Here is a 16,739-nt window from a genome sequence, read left to right on the forward strand (position 1 = left end):
GAGCAGGTATAGAGCTACTGGTACAGACTGTACTGTGACATAGAGGTTTACGGAACTCTTGACTGACCACACTGTCTTTTTCTCAGCTGTTCGTCCCAGATGAAGACAAGTCCATCTTCGGTCGCAGTGTGAACAAGCAGGTGTTTGAGGGGCTGACCACCGGCCTGCTGCAGACCAGCGCTACCATCCTGAGTCTCATTCTTCCCTATGTTCCCGAGTGTGGCCGTGGAGACGCCCCTCGCATCCTATCACCAGACACCAAGACCAAGACCTCCCCTATGGAGCCATTCAACACCCGGGCCCATGACCTCATCAGGTAAGCTCTTCCTCCTCTCTCTCAAACCACACATTGCGCTACTACGGCCCTCCTCCCTGTCACAACACCTCTGTCCTATCTCTACTTTCTCCTTTAGGGTTGATCTGGGGAACCACTGAAATTAAGCAAACTTACTTACAATCAGAAATAGCTTTTTGTTGAAAAGATTACTACAAAAGGTCAGCTCCCTTAGAAAAGGTCAGATAATGTTCTTGCCAGGGGCTTGGAGTGAGGGTGAGAGAGGGTGTCCTCTGGCATCTGTCCAAAAACTACTTTTTCACACGTTCTGGATCAAACTCCTCAGCAAAGTAATATGTCATGTTTTTTACTTGAGGCAACATAAACAAAGAACACTCCTGAAAGTTTGCAACATCCTCTTGAGCGTGGCCTTTGAGTAGCAGGGGCTGTGTCTGTCCAAGCACTGCGGGGCGGTGAGGAAAGGCAGGCCCAGACCTTCGGGAAGAGTGGAGTCTTCACATCATCCCTCCCACAGCCAATGATTCATCTGACCAGAGCAGCTGCACCAGGCCTAACACTCATACTATGACCCAGTCGTAACCCTGGAGACAAGGGAGAGCCTGAGAAAAATGGTGTCGTCAGACTAGTAATCCCTGCAAGCAATGAAAGATTTACCTCCTCTGCCTCAAATTATGTATGTGATGGTAGGGAGGAAATAAGATCAAAAAGATGGTAACTTCAGCAACACTTTTTCCCCCCCATTATGGTGAACTGTAGATCACACAGAAAGAGAACATCAGCATTCCCCTTCTAAGTCTTCATTTCTCATTACCAATCACTCACCAGGCTTTGTACCATACTTATCTCCTACCAGTGTCAGAAACATACAGATGCATGTAGGTCATAAGTTGAAACACACAGGGACAAGACTGAACAGCTTTTCAAACAGACTTTGGACCAGGCATTGTGCACAACTGTGCGTGGAAAGCTCCTTTCAGCTCTAGTGAAGTTGTGGAAGAGGATGAAGTCATAACAAGGGGCCGTGGTTCAAGTGTCAGATGACCTATTGTGGAGGTTGAAAAAATAGGAATTACCTGCCTTGAGGAGCCCATTTTGATTGACAGTCCCAACAAAAAAAGGTATGCGAACGAGGGAGAGCGAGTTGAGGGAATAAGCTAAGCGGAGCCCGAGAGAGTAAGGAATGAACTCATGTAGTGTAGAACAGTGGCAGGCTTCCTGAATCTGGACTGAACTATCTGGTACATCTGGGAGGTCTTGTGATTGACTGCTGAGCCTCCCTGTCGGCCCCTATAGTGGGTAGGGCTGAGCGGGGTGGGAAAGGCATACCTGAGCTGTGAGGCAGACTCAGGTCAGTAGACAGTCAGGGGCCTAGCTCTGGGCTGGCACAGGGGGGCACAACCACCTTCTAATGACTTATTGGAGTCAGAAAAGGTATAAAAATGTATGCTCTGGATAAGAGTATCTGTTACATTACTCAAATGTAAATGTAAGGATGCTGTTACGAGTGATTTTGTTGCTGAGATAGTAGAGGCAACATGATCATGAGACCTGTCATTGGCAAGACAAATTGGTGATATCACACTAATAACAGGGAGTATAGAGGGCTTAGGTGAGAGATCAAATTTCAACTGTGCTGCCGGTGATTTGCACTCAGTGAGGGCCTTTGTTAGGCTAAAACATATGTCACAGAGATACTTCTTGAATGACATCAAATATTTAATTGTGAAGGTTTAGTAATTTGTTGTTTATTTCCTGTGAATTTACTCTTATCCTCGTTTTGTGTTTGTCCCTCCCTCAGTTATGTGGTGAACATGGGTCTGATTGACAAGCTGTACGGCTGCTTCCTGTCTGTCCAGGGCCCAGTGGACGAGAGCCCCAAGATGTCTACCTTCCTCCATCAGGCTACCGCTCTGCTGCACGCCATGTGTAAGCTGTGCTTCGCTGTGACTGGCCGGTGGGTGGCAGCCGTCTCCCTTCCTCTATGACCCTCCTCTCCAGACATCAGTGTGGAAAAAAAATAATCAAATGTTATTTGTCACATACACGTGTTTATCAAAATGCTTGTGATTCTAGCTCCAACAGTGCAGCAATATCTAACAATTTCACAACAATAGACACAATTCTAAAGTAAAGGAATAGAATTTAGAATATATAAATATTTGGACGAGCAGTGACAGAGCGGCATAGACTAAGATACAGTAAAATAGAATACAGTATATACATATGAGATGAGTAATGCAAAATATGTAAACAGTATTAAAGTGGCCAGTGATTTCAAGTCTATGTATATAGGGCAGCAGCCTCTAATGTGCTAGTGATGGCTATTTAACAGTCTGATGTCCTTGAGATAGAAGCTGTTTTTCAGTCTCTCGGTCCCAGCTTTGATGCACCTGTACTGACCTCGCCTTCTGGATGATAGTGAGGTGAACTGGCGGTGGCTTTGGTGGTTGTTGGCCTTTCTGTGACATTGTGTGCTGTAGGTGTCCTAGAGGGCAGGTAGTTTGCCCCCTGTGATGCGTTGGGCAGACCGCACCAACCTCTGGAGAGCCCTGCAGCTGCGTTCGGTGCAGTTGCCATACCTTGCGGTGATGCATCCTTCCAGGATGCTCTCAATTGTGCATCTGTAGAAGTTTGAGGGTTTTAGGTGCCAAGCCAAATTTCTTCAGCCTCTTCTCCCAGAGCCCTCACACATGGCAGTTCAGAAATCTAATGGCAGGCGTGACTCACTATTGAATATTTTAAGTCCTCCGTCCCATAAAGACTGGTTGTTGGAACCCAAACAAATACACAGCCTACTTTTCAATCGCACTCAGTGGTTTCCTTTAGTCTGAGCGCTGGCGAGGCCATCGTTACTGTTGATGGAGATAGGCATCTACTTGACTCCAGTGCTCTGTCACTCACCATAAACCCTTGCCTCCAGCACACTGGGGGAAACCCACCCACGTGTGTCACTGTGACCACCCCCAAGAGAGGCTCAGTGGCGCCGCTGACAGAGGCTAAGCACACAGACTGAGACGCAATACTGACAAAGATAGCATGACCCTTAGTAGAGGTATGCTGCCCTGCTAGTTAGACACGCGTCATATGGGTACATCAGATCCCTTCTGTCGTGTCACAGTTTGAATTAGGACAGATGTATTTTAGCTCAAATATTTCAGGTCTGTTGTCAAAACCTGGCATAAGTCAGTATCAACAGGACTGATTTACGTACAATCCTGTAGATGCTGTTCTGCTAGTATACCTCTCCCCTCCAGCTGCTGTGTGCTGTAACAGTGCCCAGCTGCTTCACACCAGCACAGGGAGTATTGCTGAGACTGTCACCTAATATCTGTGAGAAAACACAGCACCATAACTTTAATGAGCGGACCAAGCGATGTTGTGTAATAATCAACACCCTGCTAATCCAGCCAACTATCTCCATTCTTACCCGTTCCTCTGTGTGTTCATGAGATTATACTGGAGAGAATGCATACTATGGCCCTGGAATATTTTTGGTCATGCCAGTTGCTGTGTCAAGGGATTTAATTGGCATTAGAGACCATGTACTTGCCGAGCTACAAATTTCCACACAGAGCTGTTGGCCAACATCAAGTAACAGCATGTACAGTGGGTTCCATCCAGAGGTCAAACGGCCTCTTCTCTGCCTGCAAATCACAGCCTGTGCAGCAGGAGTATTCTTAAATTTCCTGTCAGCGCTAGCTCGTGGAACTCTGTTTGCATGCATCCTAAATGTAAAACAACGGGAGCGATTTGAGATGAGTTCTCTCTGATGCCATTGACTTTGATGTAGTGCTGTTTATCTAGTTTGAAAGAGTACATTTTGTACTCTATTTATAGACGTTTGCATTGACTGGCCTCCAGTCTTATGAAGAGGGCAGCTGAGGCACGCAGAGCAACCTCTCCTTCCAGCCAATTCAGTATTATACTCCGGTTCTGTTCTCACCTGTGATGTGTACTGAGAGGATGATGTTACCAATCCCTTTAATCTGCAGGGCGGCATCCTGGCTAAGACACACGAACACGCTGCGTTCAATCCTGTAAGGTGTGCCTTAATTAAATGTGCCTGAATACACAGCATGTTGCCAGGAAGCTCTCTGCAGCCAAGGGCAGAGGAGCCGTTGTCAGAGCTACTTCCAAATTCCTGTGTTCACTCTGCCCAGCTTGGAGGAGCAAACTCAGATTCCGAATTGGTGAAGATAAGAGCCACATTTCTGTGTCACTGTTGTACCATTAAATAATATCTCTGGCTATGGTTGTAGTGGTAATGACCAAGCTTTTTAACCCTGATTATTCAGTCATTTTCACTTGCACAGCTGAGCATAGACACCTTCTCACACACAGCCATCAGACTCCAACTTCTGTCTCTGTGTAACCAGTTAAGCCACTTGACCCGATATGCATGCAGGGTAAAGAGGGCAGGCCCAATTATTTATATCTGAGGGGACAGCCCTGGTCTAGCGAGTAAATCTAGAAGCCACAGGGACCAGACTGCCTTCACTCTTACATCCTGGGTCTCTGGTCACTGCGGTGAGGAGAGCAGCCAACACCTTCTCAGGTTTACTAACTTTCAGCTTGTTGTCAAACTCAGCTCGGCTAGCTCGTTGCAGTTGCTGGCTGCAAGCTGAAGGGCTATGTTGTGAATTCAACTTCTGCTTGATATAGAATGAAATGAAAAGTCAGGATATTTTTAACTAAGCTTTTTAGTAGAAAGGAGATCTACTTCTTAGTAAGCAATAATGAGTTTGGAGATCTTGTTATGTGGAGTACTCTGATCCAATTCATTTCCCTATATAACATTTCTGTCACTATGTTCATTGAGCAGAAATGAAATGATCATGTCACATGTTTATTTATATTTCCTGTATCCTCTGCAGGTCTCCCAGTATATTTGACAACAAGCGTGCAGACCCCACAGGACTGACAGCCCTGCTGCAGTCCACAGACCTGGTGGGTGTGGTGCACACTCTGTACTGCATCCTGCTCCACAGCTCCTCCCTGCCTGAGCCGGCTGCCCAGAGCCCACAGGAGCCCTACGCCCCCGGGGTCATCCAGGTGGCCCTAACAGGCCTCCGCTTTCTCAACAGCTTCGCCCTGCTCGACCTGTCTGCCTTCCAAGTATGACACACACACACACACTCTTCTTCATTCTGAGGTACAATAGACACACATTCTCACACTTGAATCCCTCATCCTTCAGGTCCAGTAGATGATGTTGATTACAGTGACTGTAATCTCATAAATTATGCTGCGGTGCAGGTTTTTCATATATACTGGCCTTGCTGGTTACATAGGTGTATTATGCTGGACACAATCCACAGACTGACATTCCAAATAGGGGGTCTTGTCACCTTATGGCCCCTCTGTTTGATTGACTAGCACCCCCATATCCCTGTGCACAAGCATCAAGCAGCACTGAAAATATATCTCCTTCCTGTTCCTGGCAGCAACAAGGCTATATGTAACTGATCGGGCAGCAGAGGCCAGTTCTCAGAGCTGCTGCCATTACGACTGGAGTATTTTTCCTTAGGATAAAGCTGAACTCTCGGACATAAACATGCCTGTCCCGTGACCTGGGGTCACCTGCTGAGGTTCAAAGGAGCCCAGTGGGTCAGCAGTGCGGATGGACCTGAGTGATTAGTGCTGTAGCCAGGGCCATACATTTTCAGCTGTGATGAAGAGAGGATGACAGCTTCACTGTGCTCTGGCAGAGCGTAAACAAAAAGGTGTGAGGGAGAAAGTTGGAAAGTTATTAATTATTTTAATGCCTGTGGGTAATTAACACAGAGGCCGTTCTCCCTCGGCTCCGCCATGCTCAGGCTATTCAAAACAGCTGGAAGTCAAAGTGTTTCAGTACCATTTTTATGAACATTTTAAATAATGATTCTTTGTGGCCTGTGAGTTGTTTTCACCTTGTGGTTCACATTACCCCACACTAGTGCTGACTAATAAGCACTAAAGTGGATGCTGAGCTGCTCCCTCTTCTCATTGCCCATTTTGCTAGGCTCCAGAATCAGCTACCAAACGGGGTGGATTTCAAACTGGAAAAGTCTATTTTGAAGTAAATGTATAATATTCATAGCATTTAATCATCAACCTTTTGGTGCACATCAAAACACATTATATTCAGCCTTTGCATTCATTCACTGACAGACACAATATAGACAGACACAATATAGACAGACACAATAGAGACATACACAATATAGGGTCAGTTTGTCTTACTGTTCTTCCCAGGTCCTAAGACTGATTACATTGGGGGAGATGGTTATGTCTACAGTATACAGAGTGTTATATTTAGAGTGTAGACAGGAGTGAGACTCAGTTCTGATAGCAGGATTGGGCCTCTCAGGTAAGTCCTGTTGTTTAGGAGACTGTTTACCCCCTCCTCTCCCATAGTCCCCAGTCCAATCCTCATCCATACCCCAACCTGATTCCAGTGGTTTGTTTCTGTGCTGACCCTGTGGTGCTCAGTCATACTGACATGTTTAATAAATACTGTCTGTGGACCACTGATAGCATCTCATCTGCAGGGGGATTGGGGTCCCTCTGGTAGGACCCCCTGGTATGGGGGCTGGGGAGAGACCCCCTAGCAGAGTCTCTGTACACAAAATCCACCCGTCTGTAGCCGCTAAAGCACAACCATCCCTCTCCTCTCTTTTAATTCAGCAAATCCAGCTTCTCGTACATTAACAGCATAGTGTTGATTTCTCTACTTTTTAGCACTATTGTTCATTTATCCAGTTAGTTTTAGTGAATGTCTCTAGCTAGCTAGTGTCTGCTTTGTGTTTGTGGTTTCTCAGTGGTGTTTAATTGCTGATGATGTTTCAGGCTGTTCTAGGTGCCGAGGGGCTGTCCCTTGCCTTCCGCCACATAGTGAGCTCCCTGCTGTGGTACTGCTCTCAGCTCTCCTCTGAAGAGCTGCTGCAGGAAGTCATCATCTGTGTGGGCTACTTCACTGTCAACCACCCTGACAACCAGGTAAAGGTTTTAACATACACAACTGTGCTAAAATACAGTGAGCTCCAAAAGTTTTGGGACAGTGACACTTTTTTGGTAGTTTTAGCTCTGTACTCCAGCACTTTAGATTTGAAATGATACAATGACTATGAGGTTAAAGTTCAGACTGTCAAATTGCAGCTCTTTTTGTACATAATACCCCCATTGTAGGGGACCTAAGGTATTGGAAAAATGTGCTTTTGTGTATTAAAGTAGTGAAAAGTTAAGTATTTGGTCTCATTCATAGCTTGCAAAAGACTACATCAAGTTTGTGACTCTACAAACTTGTTACATGCTGTTAGTTTTGGTTGTTTTTCAGATTATTTTGTGCCCAATAGAATTCAATGGTAAGTAATGTATTGTGTCATTTTGGAGTCCCTTTTATTGTAAATAAGAGTACAATATGTTTCTAAACACTTCTACATTCATATGGATGCTACCATGATGACAGATAATACAGAATGAATTGTGAATAATGATGAGTGAAAAAGTTAGATGCACAAAATCATACCCCCAAGACATGCTAACCTCTCACCATTACAATAACAGGGAGGTTAGCATTTTGGGGGGGATATGATATTTATGCCTCTTAACTTTCTCACTCATATTTTTTTACAATTCATTTAGGATTATCTGTAATCATGGTAACATCCATAATAATGTAGGTGTTCAGAAATGTATTCTATTATTTACAGTCAGTTACTCCAAAATGACACTGCATTACTTTTAGTCCCCTAAAATGGGGGGACTATGTACAAAAATTGCTGTCATTTCTAAACTGTTCACCCAATAAGGATGAAAATACCCTCAAATTAAAGCTGACAGTCTGCACTTCGGTCATTGTGTCATTTCAAATCCAAAGTGCTGGAGTACAGAGCCAAAACAAAAGTGTCACTATCCCAATACTTTTGAAGCTCACTGTATGTAGTAAAGTCAAGTGTTTTTTTTCATGAGCTTTGTTTGTCCGCTTTAGTGTTGATGCTATTTGTTTAGTTTTCACCATGGATCACTTTTGGACAACTGTTCATTTCACATGTCTGTTCTGTTTCAGAAATATGAGATGAATGACAATTGGTTTGTCAAGATGAAGTCAGTGTGGCCCTGTAGCAACCGTCTTTCCATATGAGGATGCTTCTGATAACGTATCATTAGATGAGGAAAGGGTGTCGTTTTTTTGTGATTCCTAAAAAGCAACGAGCCACCTCTTTAACGATTCCTGTGTTGCCATGTCTGTGCTGTTGGGCTGTCTATTGTCCCTCAGAGTAACGGGGTCCATTGTTCTGTCCCAGTGGAGCAGCCAGTGTTCTCTAGTGTAATGTGGGTCCTGGCCTGGCGCTAAACTTCAGTCATTTATCGATACTAGAACTTTAAAAACTTCAGTGAGTTATCGATAATAGAACATTAAAAACTTTTCGTCACTAGAATGTTTCTTTTCTCAGTACATCTGTCAAATGTGTCTCACGTCATCTACTAAAGTCTATCAGCGCAGCTCATGACCCCTTATAGCACCAGAGCACCGTGCCTGTTCCACTTACATGTTGCTAGCTCTAGCCAGCGGACTTTCTAAAATGTTACACATTTTGCCATTGGGCATAGAGACACATTTGTTTTAGAGCTAATCTCATGCTATTTCACACATGTTGCTATTAGGCTGAGAGAAACTGCGGCTGTTTTAAAGCTGATTTCCTGCAATTCTACACATATTGCCATGGGGCAGAGAGAAAAATGTGCAGTTTTATAGCAAAACTCATGCTATTCTACACATTTTGCAATTTATTTAACCTTCATTTAACTAGGCAAGTCAGTTAAGAACAAATTCTTATTTACAATGACTGCCTAGGAACAGTGGGTTAACTGCCTTGTTCACGAGCAGAATGACAGATTTTTACCTTGTCAGCTCGGGGATTCGATCTAGCAACCTTTCCGTTACTAGTCCAAAGCTCTAACCACTAGACTACCTGCCACCCCACTGAGAATGAGAATCTAGCATTAACATCAATTCACTTCCCTAGTACCTTGTTTGTGATGATATGCAAACCATAATGCAAAATATTTCTGATTTCAAAGTTGATTGTCCTCAAAAACCTTATTCATTCACTTCCTCTCTCCCGCCTCACATCTCTCCCAGTCAATAGCATCTTTGCTCAAGCATCGAACTGATTGTGTGTGTGAATGATGTCATGGGTCTTAGAGACAGCGCACACTTAAAAATTAATTGATTGCTTCTTCAAATGTTTTTTTTATTTATTTAAATGTAACCTTTATTTAACTAGGCAAGTCCGTTAAGAGCACATTTTTATTTACAATGACGATCTACACCGGCCAAACCCAGACGATGCTTGGCCAATTGTGCGCCACCCTATGGGACTCCCAAACACGGCCGGTTGTGATACAGCCTGGAACCAGACCACGTTGTCTGTAGTGACGCCTCTAGCACTGAGATGAGGTGCCCTAGACTGCTGCGCCACTCGGGAGCCCTAAAGCTGAGACTCCACAGGCTGGAAATCATTTCAGAAAGCGTGAAGTGGATTTTCCGCTTTATGGACTTAGTGGACTAGCTTTGTGGACTACATTGTACACCCTAGATATGCCTTATAAACCAGTCCTTACTCCCCGTCGAACCCCGGTCTCCCGCGTGACAGGCAGGCATACACACACTACTGAACAGGAGAAGGTTGTTGATCAGTACAATAAGTCCCAAATTGGTTTTCATCTGTGGCCCCATGAGATTAGCCAAAACAAGCTCAATAACTCAATGCACGCACACACTCCATTCCTATTGAATATGCATTCACCTGTCTTGTGAATAGGCCTAGGCTACATCTTGATTTACCCAGTTTATCAATAGACTAGAGATTTACCATTCAAATCAATTATTTTGTAGTTAGATTGGTAATGCATAGTCTGTCTCCTGGGCCCAGGAGCAGACTACAGTGCTTACAGTTGTCCGTGCTTTATTTTATTTATTTAAGTCTTTGTAAGTTTATTGGATATAGAGATGAAAGAAAGTGTGCTGAAATAGCAGTGGGCTGGATTCAAACCCATGATGCAGCTCTACATGTGACCGGAGGCAGCGGCCTTCATCGCTAGACCACCCTAGGCCACTTGCCGGGCATTAGTTATGTGAAGCCTGGCCCTCAGTGCCAGCAGTTGAGCTTTGAGACTCAAACCTCTGCTACAAGGTCTTTGTCTTCACAGGCGCAGTCAACCACGCAGCAATTTATAGGCAGATTACAGATTCTAATTTCCAAGATCTTTTAGTCCTAATTAAAGAATCTGCCTCCACTTTATGGCAGTTCAGCTCTCTTCCACTGCTCCTATCCAATTTAATTATTCTGATGTACGTAATTAGCATTTTTATGCCATTGTTGGATGTATTTGCATATTATATTGGATAATTGAATGAGGACTGATTATTGAATTAGGGGGTGACAGATGATTGGGCTTTGTACTTGCACAGTAAAGTTAACCTAACAGTCTGCCTGGGAGTAGCATCCTTTTGCATATTAATTTATGACCAGCGCACTTTGTTAATTTGAAATGCCCTAATGCAGTTTTTAACCTGTGACAAGCTGCTAAAAAATGTAGGACGATCATATGATGCCTTTTTCTATATCTGCTCCAAAGTCATCCCAAAGAGTGAAATCAGCATTTAGGACTTGTTAGCAGAATTCCTTTTTATTGTTTATTGTAGATTTTGATAGGTGTGAGAGCCCTGTTGAGAAAATGTGAGGAAACATAAAAAGTGATCCTTGGCGACCTCCACAGAGCTGATCCTGGCCAGTGGCACTGTTCCTGGAATGTGTCCATGTGTTGTGGGCTCGGAACAGAGCAGAGCAGGATGGATGGAGTAGAGGGAAATATTTGGAGTAGTTTTAGCTTTTCTCAGGCTAATGTAAGCATTGGCAGAGCACAAAAACAGGCCGACCCGCGACCCGTGCGGTCACACAGACTGCTGATTCACTGTCGGCGGACAGGCACACCAGCCTTTGTTTATATGTGTGCACTAGAAATAATGCTGCTCATAAAACGCAGAACTTTGAAGAAGGACTTTGTAGAGAGAGAGATTCTCCCTGCTCCGAGGGTATGAATAACTCTGCCTGTCACACATAAAGCCATTGGGAGAGTGACATATGTAGCCTTGTGTGTCTTCAAGTGTGTTTTAGCTCACAGAGCCATGTAGCCATATGTTTTCATTGTCTTTTGGGAGAACCCATAGACAGACACTAAAAAGAGGACTAAATGAAATGTTTTTAACTGCCATATTGCTTGGCTCTTGAGCAGATATGTAAGCTCATCTTTTTCTTCCAAACCTTCAGTGATTCATTTGTGAATCATTCATGGTGGTGATCTCGAGCTTCTTTGAAATGTGGGAACAGTAAATGATGGCTGTAAGCTGTTGACATCTTAACCCAGACACCTGGCTTTGAGGTCTTAAGAAAAACTCTCTCTCATTCATGGAAAATGGCCACACACGTACGCACAAGCAGACTCATGCAAAGGTATGCAAATGTATCCCATTTCATGACCGGTTCCAGACTATGGACATTTCTGAGTAGGTTAATAAAATGTCACTAAATCGACTTAAATTTACACTAATTCATCCTGACACTTGCAATGCATCTACTACTCAGATGCAGTATTTCAGTTCATTATGAAGGCTAGTGTAAAATAGAAAACTGGCGGCTTGTGAACTGCAGTAGGCCCCTTCCCAGACTGACATCCCACACATCAATGTTATCTGCAGCCAGGCAAGTCCCTGTCCTTCCCATTCTGTACAAGGGCGCTTCCTCTGCCCTGCACGCCCCAGCCCCACTCTCAGCTCTGGGCCTGTAATCCATAAACTCATGTTGAAACCGTCCCTTCAGTAGTCCATTATTGCCAAGAAACCAAATGCTCCATGCCTCCAGGGTGAAGTGTGGCTCATGCAGACCTTGGGAGCCAGCCCAATGCACTGTCTTATTATACACCAGAGTAAACACACAGACTGGTGACTGGCAGGAAAGGGCCTGATTGTTAGCTTTGTAGATGATTTACGCGCATCTTGGGTGAGTCCAGGTCTAACTAACTTTAGTGTAGTTCAGGGGGACATTTTCCCCATAAACTTCCAGATCTTTTTAGAGGTTCTGTTTGCATTATGATTAATTTGATTGTGGCCCTGGCACTTTCACAACCAATCTGCTGTAAGATCTAGAGCAGGGATCATCAACTAGTTTCAGCTGCATGGATGATTTTCTGTTGTTCTTGAGTGGGTGATCAGAGGGCCGGAACATAATTACAAATAATTTGTAGACTGCAAGAAGCCCAAACAAAGATATTTGACTAAAATAATAATTTCAAACCTTGCTTACATATGTATACAATTACATATACCTCTCTGTTATGCATCAGAAGAGTTTGTAAAATATTTCCAAAATTAGAATTACTTGGAGTTGATTTGCTGGTGTTTCTACAGTGTTTTATGTCCCAAAAAAAATAAGGGAGGGGGGGGGGGGGGATCACCTACGGGTCAAATTCTGCCCACAGGCCACCAGTTGGGGAGCCCTGATCGAGAGTAAATTGGCAGATGAATCTAGAATAATTACAGGTTATTTGGCAAATACCATGTTTTTTTTGTGGTTTAGAGGAGATGGATACTCTTGGCCTGTCTCTTAAAAGCCAGGGTGGGATCTTCTCTTCTTGTCCATGTCATCATCTGATTGTCAGTAGATGATTTCCGTAGCATTCAGTGCACGTCTTCCATCAGCTGTGGGTGAGTGGTAGGTAGGTAGTTGTTAAAAGGCCCTTTTAGCATTAACTTCCCTTCCAGCAAAGACTCTCTCAGTATCCTCTGATGTCATCTGCCCACCTCTCTTATCAGTAGGGCAGTTCCTTCACTAGGGTAACTTCAGTGTGTAGAAGGCTTGGGAGAAGGTCTGGTTTGTGTTGTGCGCCAGAGCTTCAGATTTGTGGCCCTGTTCCAAGGCTGACATATCCTGGTTCCTCTAGTTTAGGTGTCTGGGCCTGTCTAGACAGCATGCAGAATAGACTCCGCCACTGTCCACTCATCCACGATGGTCTCCCTATGTGTGGAGGGTGTCGCAAATCAAAGATATGCTGGATGTAGTTTACTCTGGAATTACAGTACATGATCGCTTTGGATCTTAAAAGTTGTCAAATCTAGCAAACTAACCTTGGTTTTTGCATGGCCTTTTTTTGCCAGTGTGATGCATATTCTCAATTCTACACTGACATCTGTACAGCATTGAACTGTTCAGCTTGGTTTCCGCTTCAACTTGGACATTCCCGAGGTTTTGTTTGTGTTTCGGAACATTAACTTTACACACTCTTTGTTGTCGGTGTACAGCAAGGTGATTATGTAATGGAGTGTCGTAAAAGAGCAGGCCTGTTTGAAAAGGCAGGTCTCTGTAGTTAAGACACACCAGAGCTACCAGGCACTTGAGCTTTACAGGTCTGTGTTAAACTGAGGCCTGATTCATGGCTTCAGACGCTTGATGGTCCTTTTATGATGTCAGGGTTTGAATAGATACTTCCAGTGGACAGGGAGAGACTGGGCGGAGGCCTTATCCCTGTTTGGAGCACTGCTATTGCTCTTCGCCTGGAGAGGCCTGGAAAGTTGGCTGTAGACTTGGTTTTTCTAGGACTAAGTGACCCCTGGTCTGTGGCTGCCAGTTGGCTTTGTTTTATGTCTACCTGCAGCGTGCACTTGAGGGTGGACAATGTGTTTAGGTGGCGGAAGTTGGAACACTGTGTAGTATAGCAGAAGATTATGAGATTGCTGTATGATTTGTGGATTGAGTCTCCTTAGAGTATCGGCCCCAACACAGATACTGGCTTCTGAATCTCTGAGACCTAGAACGGCTCTGGATTATGATGTCCAGCAGCAACAAATTGTTAGTCTGCAGTATTTGTGTGTTTTTCAATGTTCAGATGAAAGATTCCTTTACATGGGATCTCATAATCAAATGTATGACTTTTCTCTCTGCCAGTTCCTCCTCGGGCAGCGTTGCAACGGTAAAGATTGATTCGGTGATCTAGAATCTTGTTAACTTAGCGCATAAGTCCTGCAACTTGAGCTCCAATACTGAAAATAAGCAGCTCCATTTTGAAAACAACCAGATCTTCCTCTGGTCAGTGGACAAACTATGGTGGAGCTAGAGACATTCCTTTGGTGAAAACATTACATGACAATGTGAAAATACAGGGTGTTTCAGTATCCTCCTAGTGAACCTGCATGTTTGTGAATTAATCTCTCTCATTGAGAATTTGCTTTAGTTGACTGCCAGGGAAGCATTAACTCTCCTAAAAAGGTTCTTCAGTGGTTTGTTTCAGCTGGTCAGTAAAGAATCTTTAAACAGACGTTAATAGGAAGAGGCATCTCCTGTGGCCCGTTTGAACGCTGCTGTAGAACACAGCTTTGAGGAGCTTCAGCTTGAAATGATAAAAGCAGTGAATTATGGTTTTGTTTATCCTACCCTTAAACCTTAAAGTGCATTATCAAAGAGAGAATGCATTGGAAGAGTATTGTTAGTGTATTCTCCAAATCTTGTAAATCCTCTTAATTTATGTCACTGTGGCCAAGAGACCTCACCCTGCCCTTCTGGTTCCTATTTCAGCTAAGCCCCAGCCCGGGTCTCTGTACCTGTAAAGCAGTGGGGTGTTTTTCCAGCCAGGATTTACTCTGGTGACCCCCCGGTTTGCCTTCCCAGGCTCTGGGGAGATGCCCTGAGCATTAGGCCAGGACCAATTCCTTTGGACCAGTCCCCCCTCTAATCAAACTAGGCTGGGAGGGATTTGGTTTTAATATTGGTGGGCCGGATGTAATCGTGTGATTGACGGGCTCTGGTAAAGGGGAGCAGGATGTCGGCAAGGTGAGAACTCCAGTAATGGTATTGCTCATTTCTTAAAGTGGTGGTGGCAAGGCTACAGTGGAGGTCTACTCACCCTTCCCCCTACCCCTGCACTGTGCATGCCCTTTCAACCTCAACTGCACAGAGCACACACACAGGAATATAGTCTGCTGTTCAATATCCCAATGACACTCGCACAATTGGAGACAGCTATAACCTGGTAAAACATAAAAGCCTGTATCTTTTGATAATGAAGTCAAGATCTTTCTCATTCAGAAGATTTTTCACGGTTAATATTTCTCATTGCCTCCATTTAACAACAGCTCAGAAATTACAGTGCTTTCAGAAAGTATTCACTTTTTCCACATTTTCTTTTACAGCCTGATTTTAAAATTGATTAAACAGATTTCTTGTCACTGGTCTACACACAATACCCCCTAATGTCATTGGAAAAATGTTTCTATACAGTTTTACAAATTAATAAAAAATGAAAAGCTGAAATGTCTTGAGTGAATAAGTATTCAACCCCTTTTGTTATGGCAAGCCTAAATAAGTTGTGGGGTAAAAATGTGCTTAACAATTCACAAAATAAGTTGCATCGAGTCACTCTAGGTGCAATAGTGTTTAACATGATTTTTAAATGACTACCTCATTGCTGTATCCCACACATACAATTATCTGCAAGGTCCCTCAGTTGAGCAGTGAATATCAAACACAGATTCAACCACAAAGACCAGGGAGGTTTGCCAATGCCTTGCAAAGAAGTGCACCTATTGGTAGATGGGTAAAAAATAAAAAAGTAGACATTGAATATCCCTTTGAGCATGGTGAAGTTAATTACACTTTGGATGGTGTATCAATACACCCAGTCACTACAAATATACAGGCGTCCTTCCTAACTCAGTTGCCGGGGAGGAAGGAAATCGCTCAGGGATTTCACCATGAGGCCAATGGTGGCTTTAAAACAGTTTGAGTTTAATGGCTGTGATAGGAAAAAACTGAGGATTGATCAACAACATTGCAGTTACTCCAAAATACTAGCCTAATTGACAGAGTGAAAAGAAGGGAGCGCGTACAGATATAAATATAGCAAAACATGTATCCTGTTTGAAACAAGGCACTAAAGTTATGCTACAAAAATGTGGAGAAGCAATTAACTTTTTGTCCTGAATACAAAGTGTTATGTTTGGGGCAAATCCAATATAGCACATTACTGAGTACCACTCCATATTTTCAAGCGTAGCGGTGGCTGCATCATGTTATGGGTATGATTGTTAAGGACTGGGGAGGTTTTCAGGATACGAAATAAACGGAATGGAGCTAAGCACAGGCAAAATCCTAGAGGAAAACCTGGTTCCTGGCTGCTTTCTACCTGGCTGCTTTCTATCAGACACTGGGAGATGAATTCACCTTTCAGCAGGACAATAACCTACAACACAAGGCCAAATCTAAACACGGAGTTGCTTACCAAGAAGACAGTGTATGTTCCTGAGTGGCCGATTTACAGTTTTGACTTAAATCTACTTGAAAATCTATGGCAAGACCTGAAAATGGTTGTCTAGCAATGATCAACAACCATTTGACAGAGCTTAAATTTT

At 43.8% G+C, this 16,739-nt stretch overlaps 1 protein-coding gene across 3 annotated transcripts in view; it reads left to right on the top strand.

The window, feature by feature from the left end:
• Positions 1–16,739, top strand: part of scaper (S-phase cyclin A-associated protein in the ER) — a 143,588-nt gene that overhangs the window by 122,216 nt on the left and 4,633 nt on the right. For all 3 annotated transcript variants that reach the window (XM_046351197.1, XM_046351206.1, XM_046351216.1), the window contains exons 24-27: positions 87–316; positions 2,094–2,249; positions 5,170–5,410; positions 7,124–7,273. In XM_046351197.1, the coding sequence (XP_046207153.1) occupies positions 87–316; positions 2,094–2,249; positions 5,170–5,410; positions 7,124–7,273 (777 nt within the window). The remainder of the gene's footprint in view (positions 1–86; positions 317–2,093; positions 2,250–5,169; positions 5,411–7,123; positions 7,274–16,739) is intronic.

The sequence above is a fragment of the Oncorhynchus gorbuscha genome, linkage group LG01, assembly GCF_021184085.1.
Source record: "Oncorhynchus gorbuscha isolate QuinsamMale2020 ecotype Even-year linkage group LG01, OgorEven_v1.0, whole genome shotgun sequence".
NCBI classification, from domain to species: domain Eukaryota; kingdom Metazoa; phylum Chordata; class Actinopteri; order Salmoniformes; family Salmonidae; genus Oncorhynchus; species Oncorhynchus gorbuscha.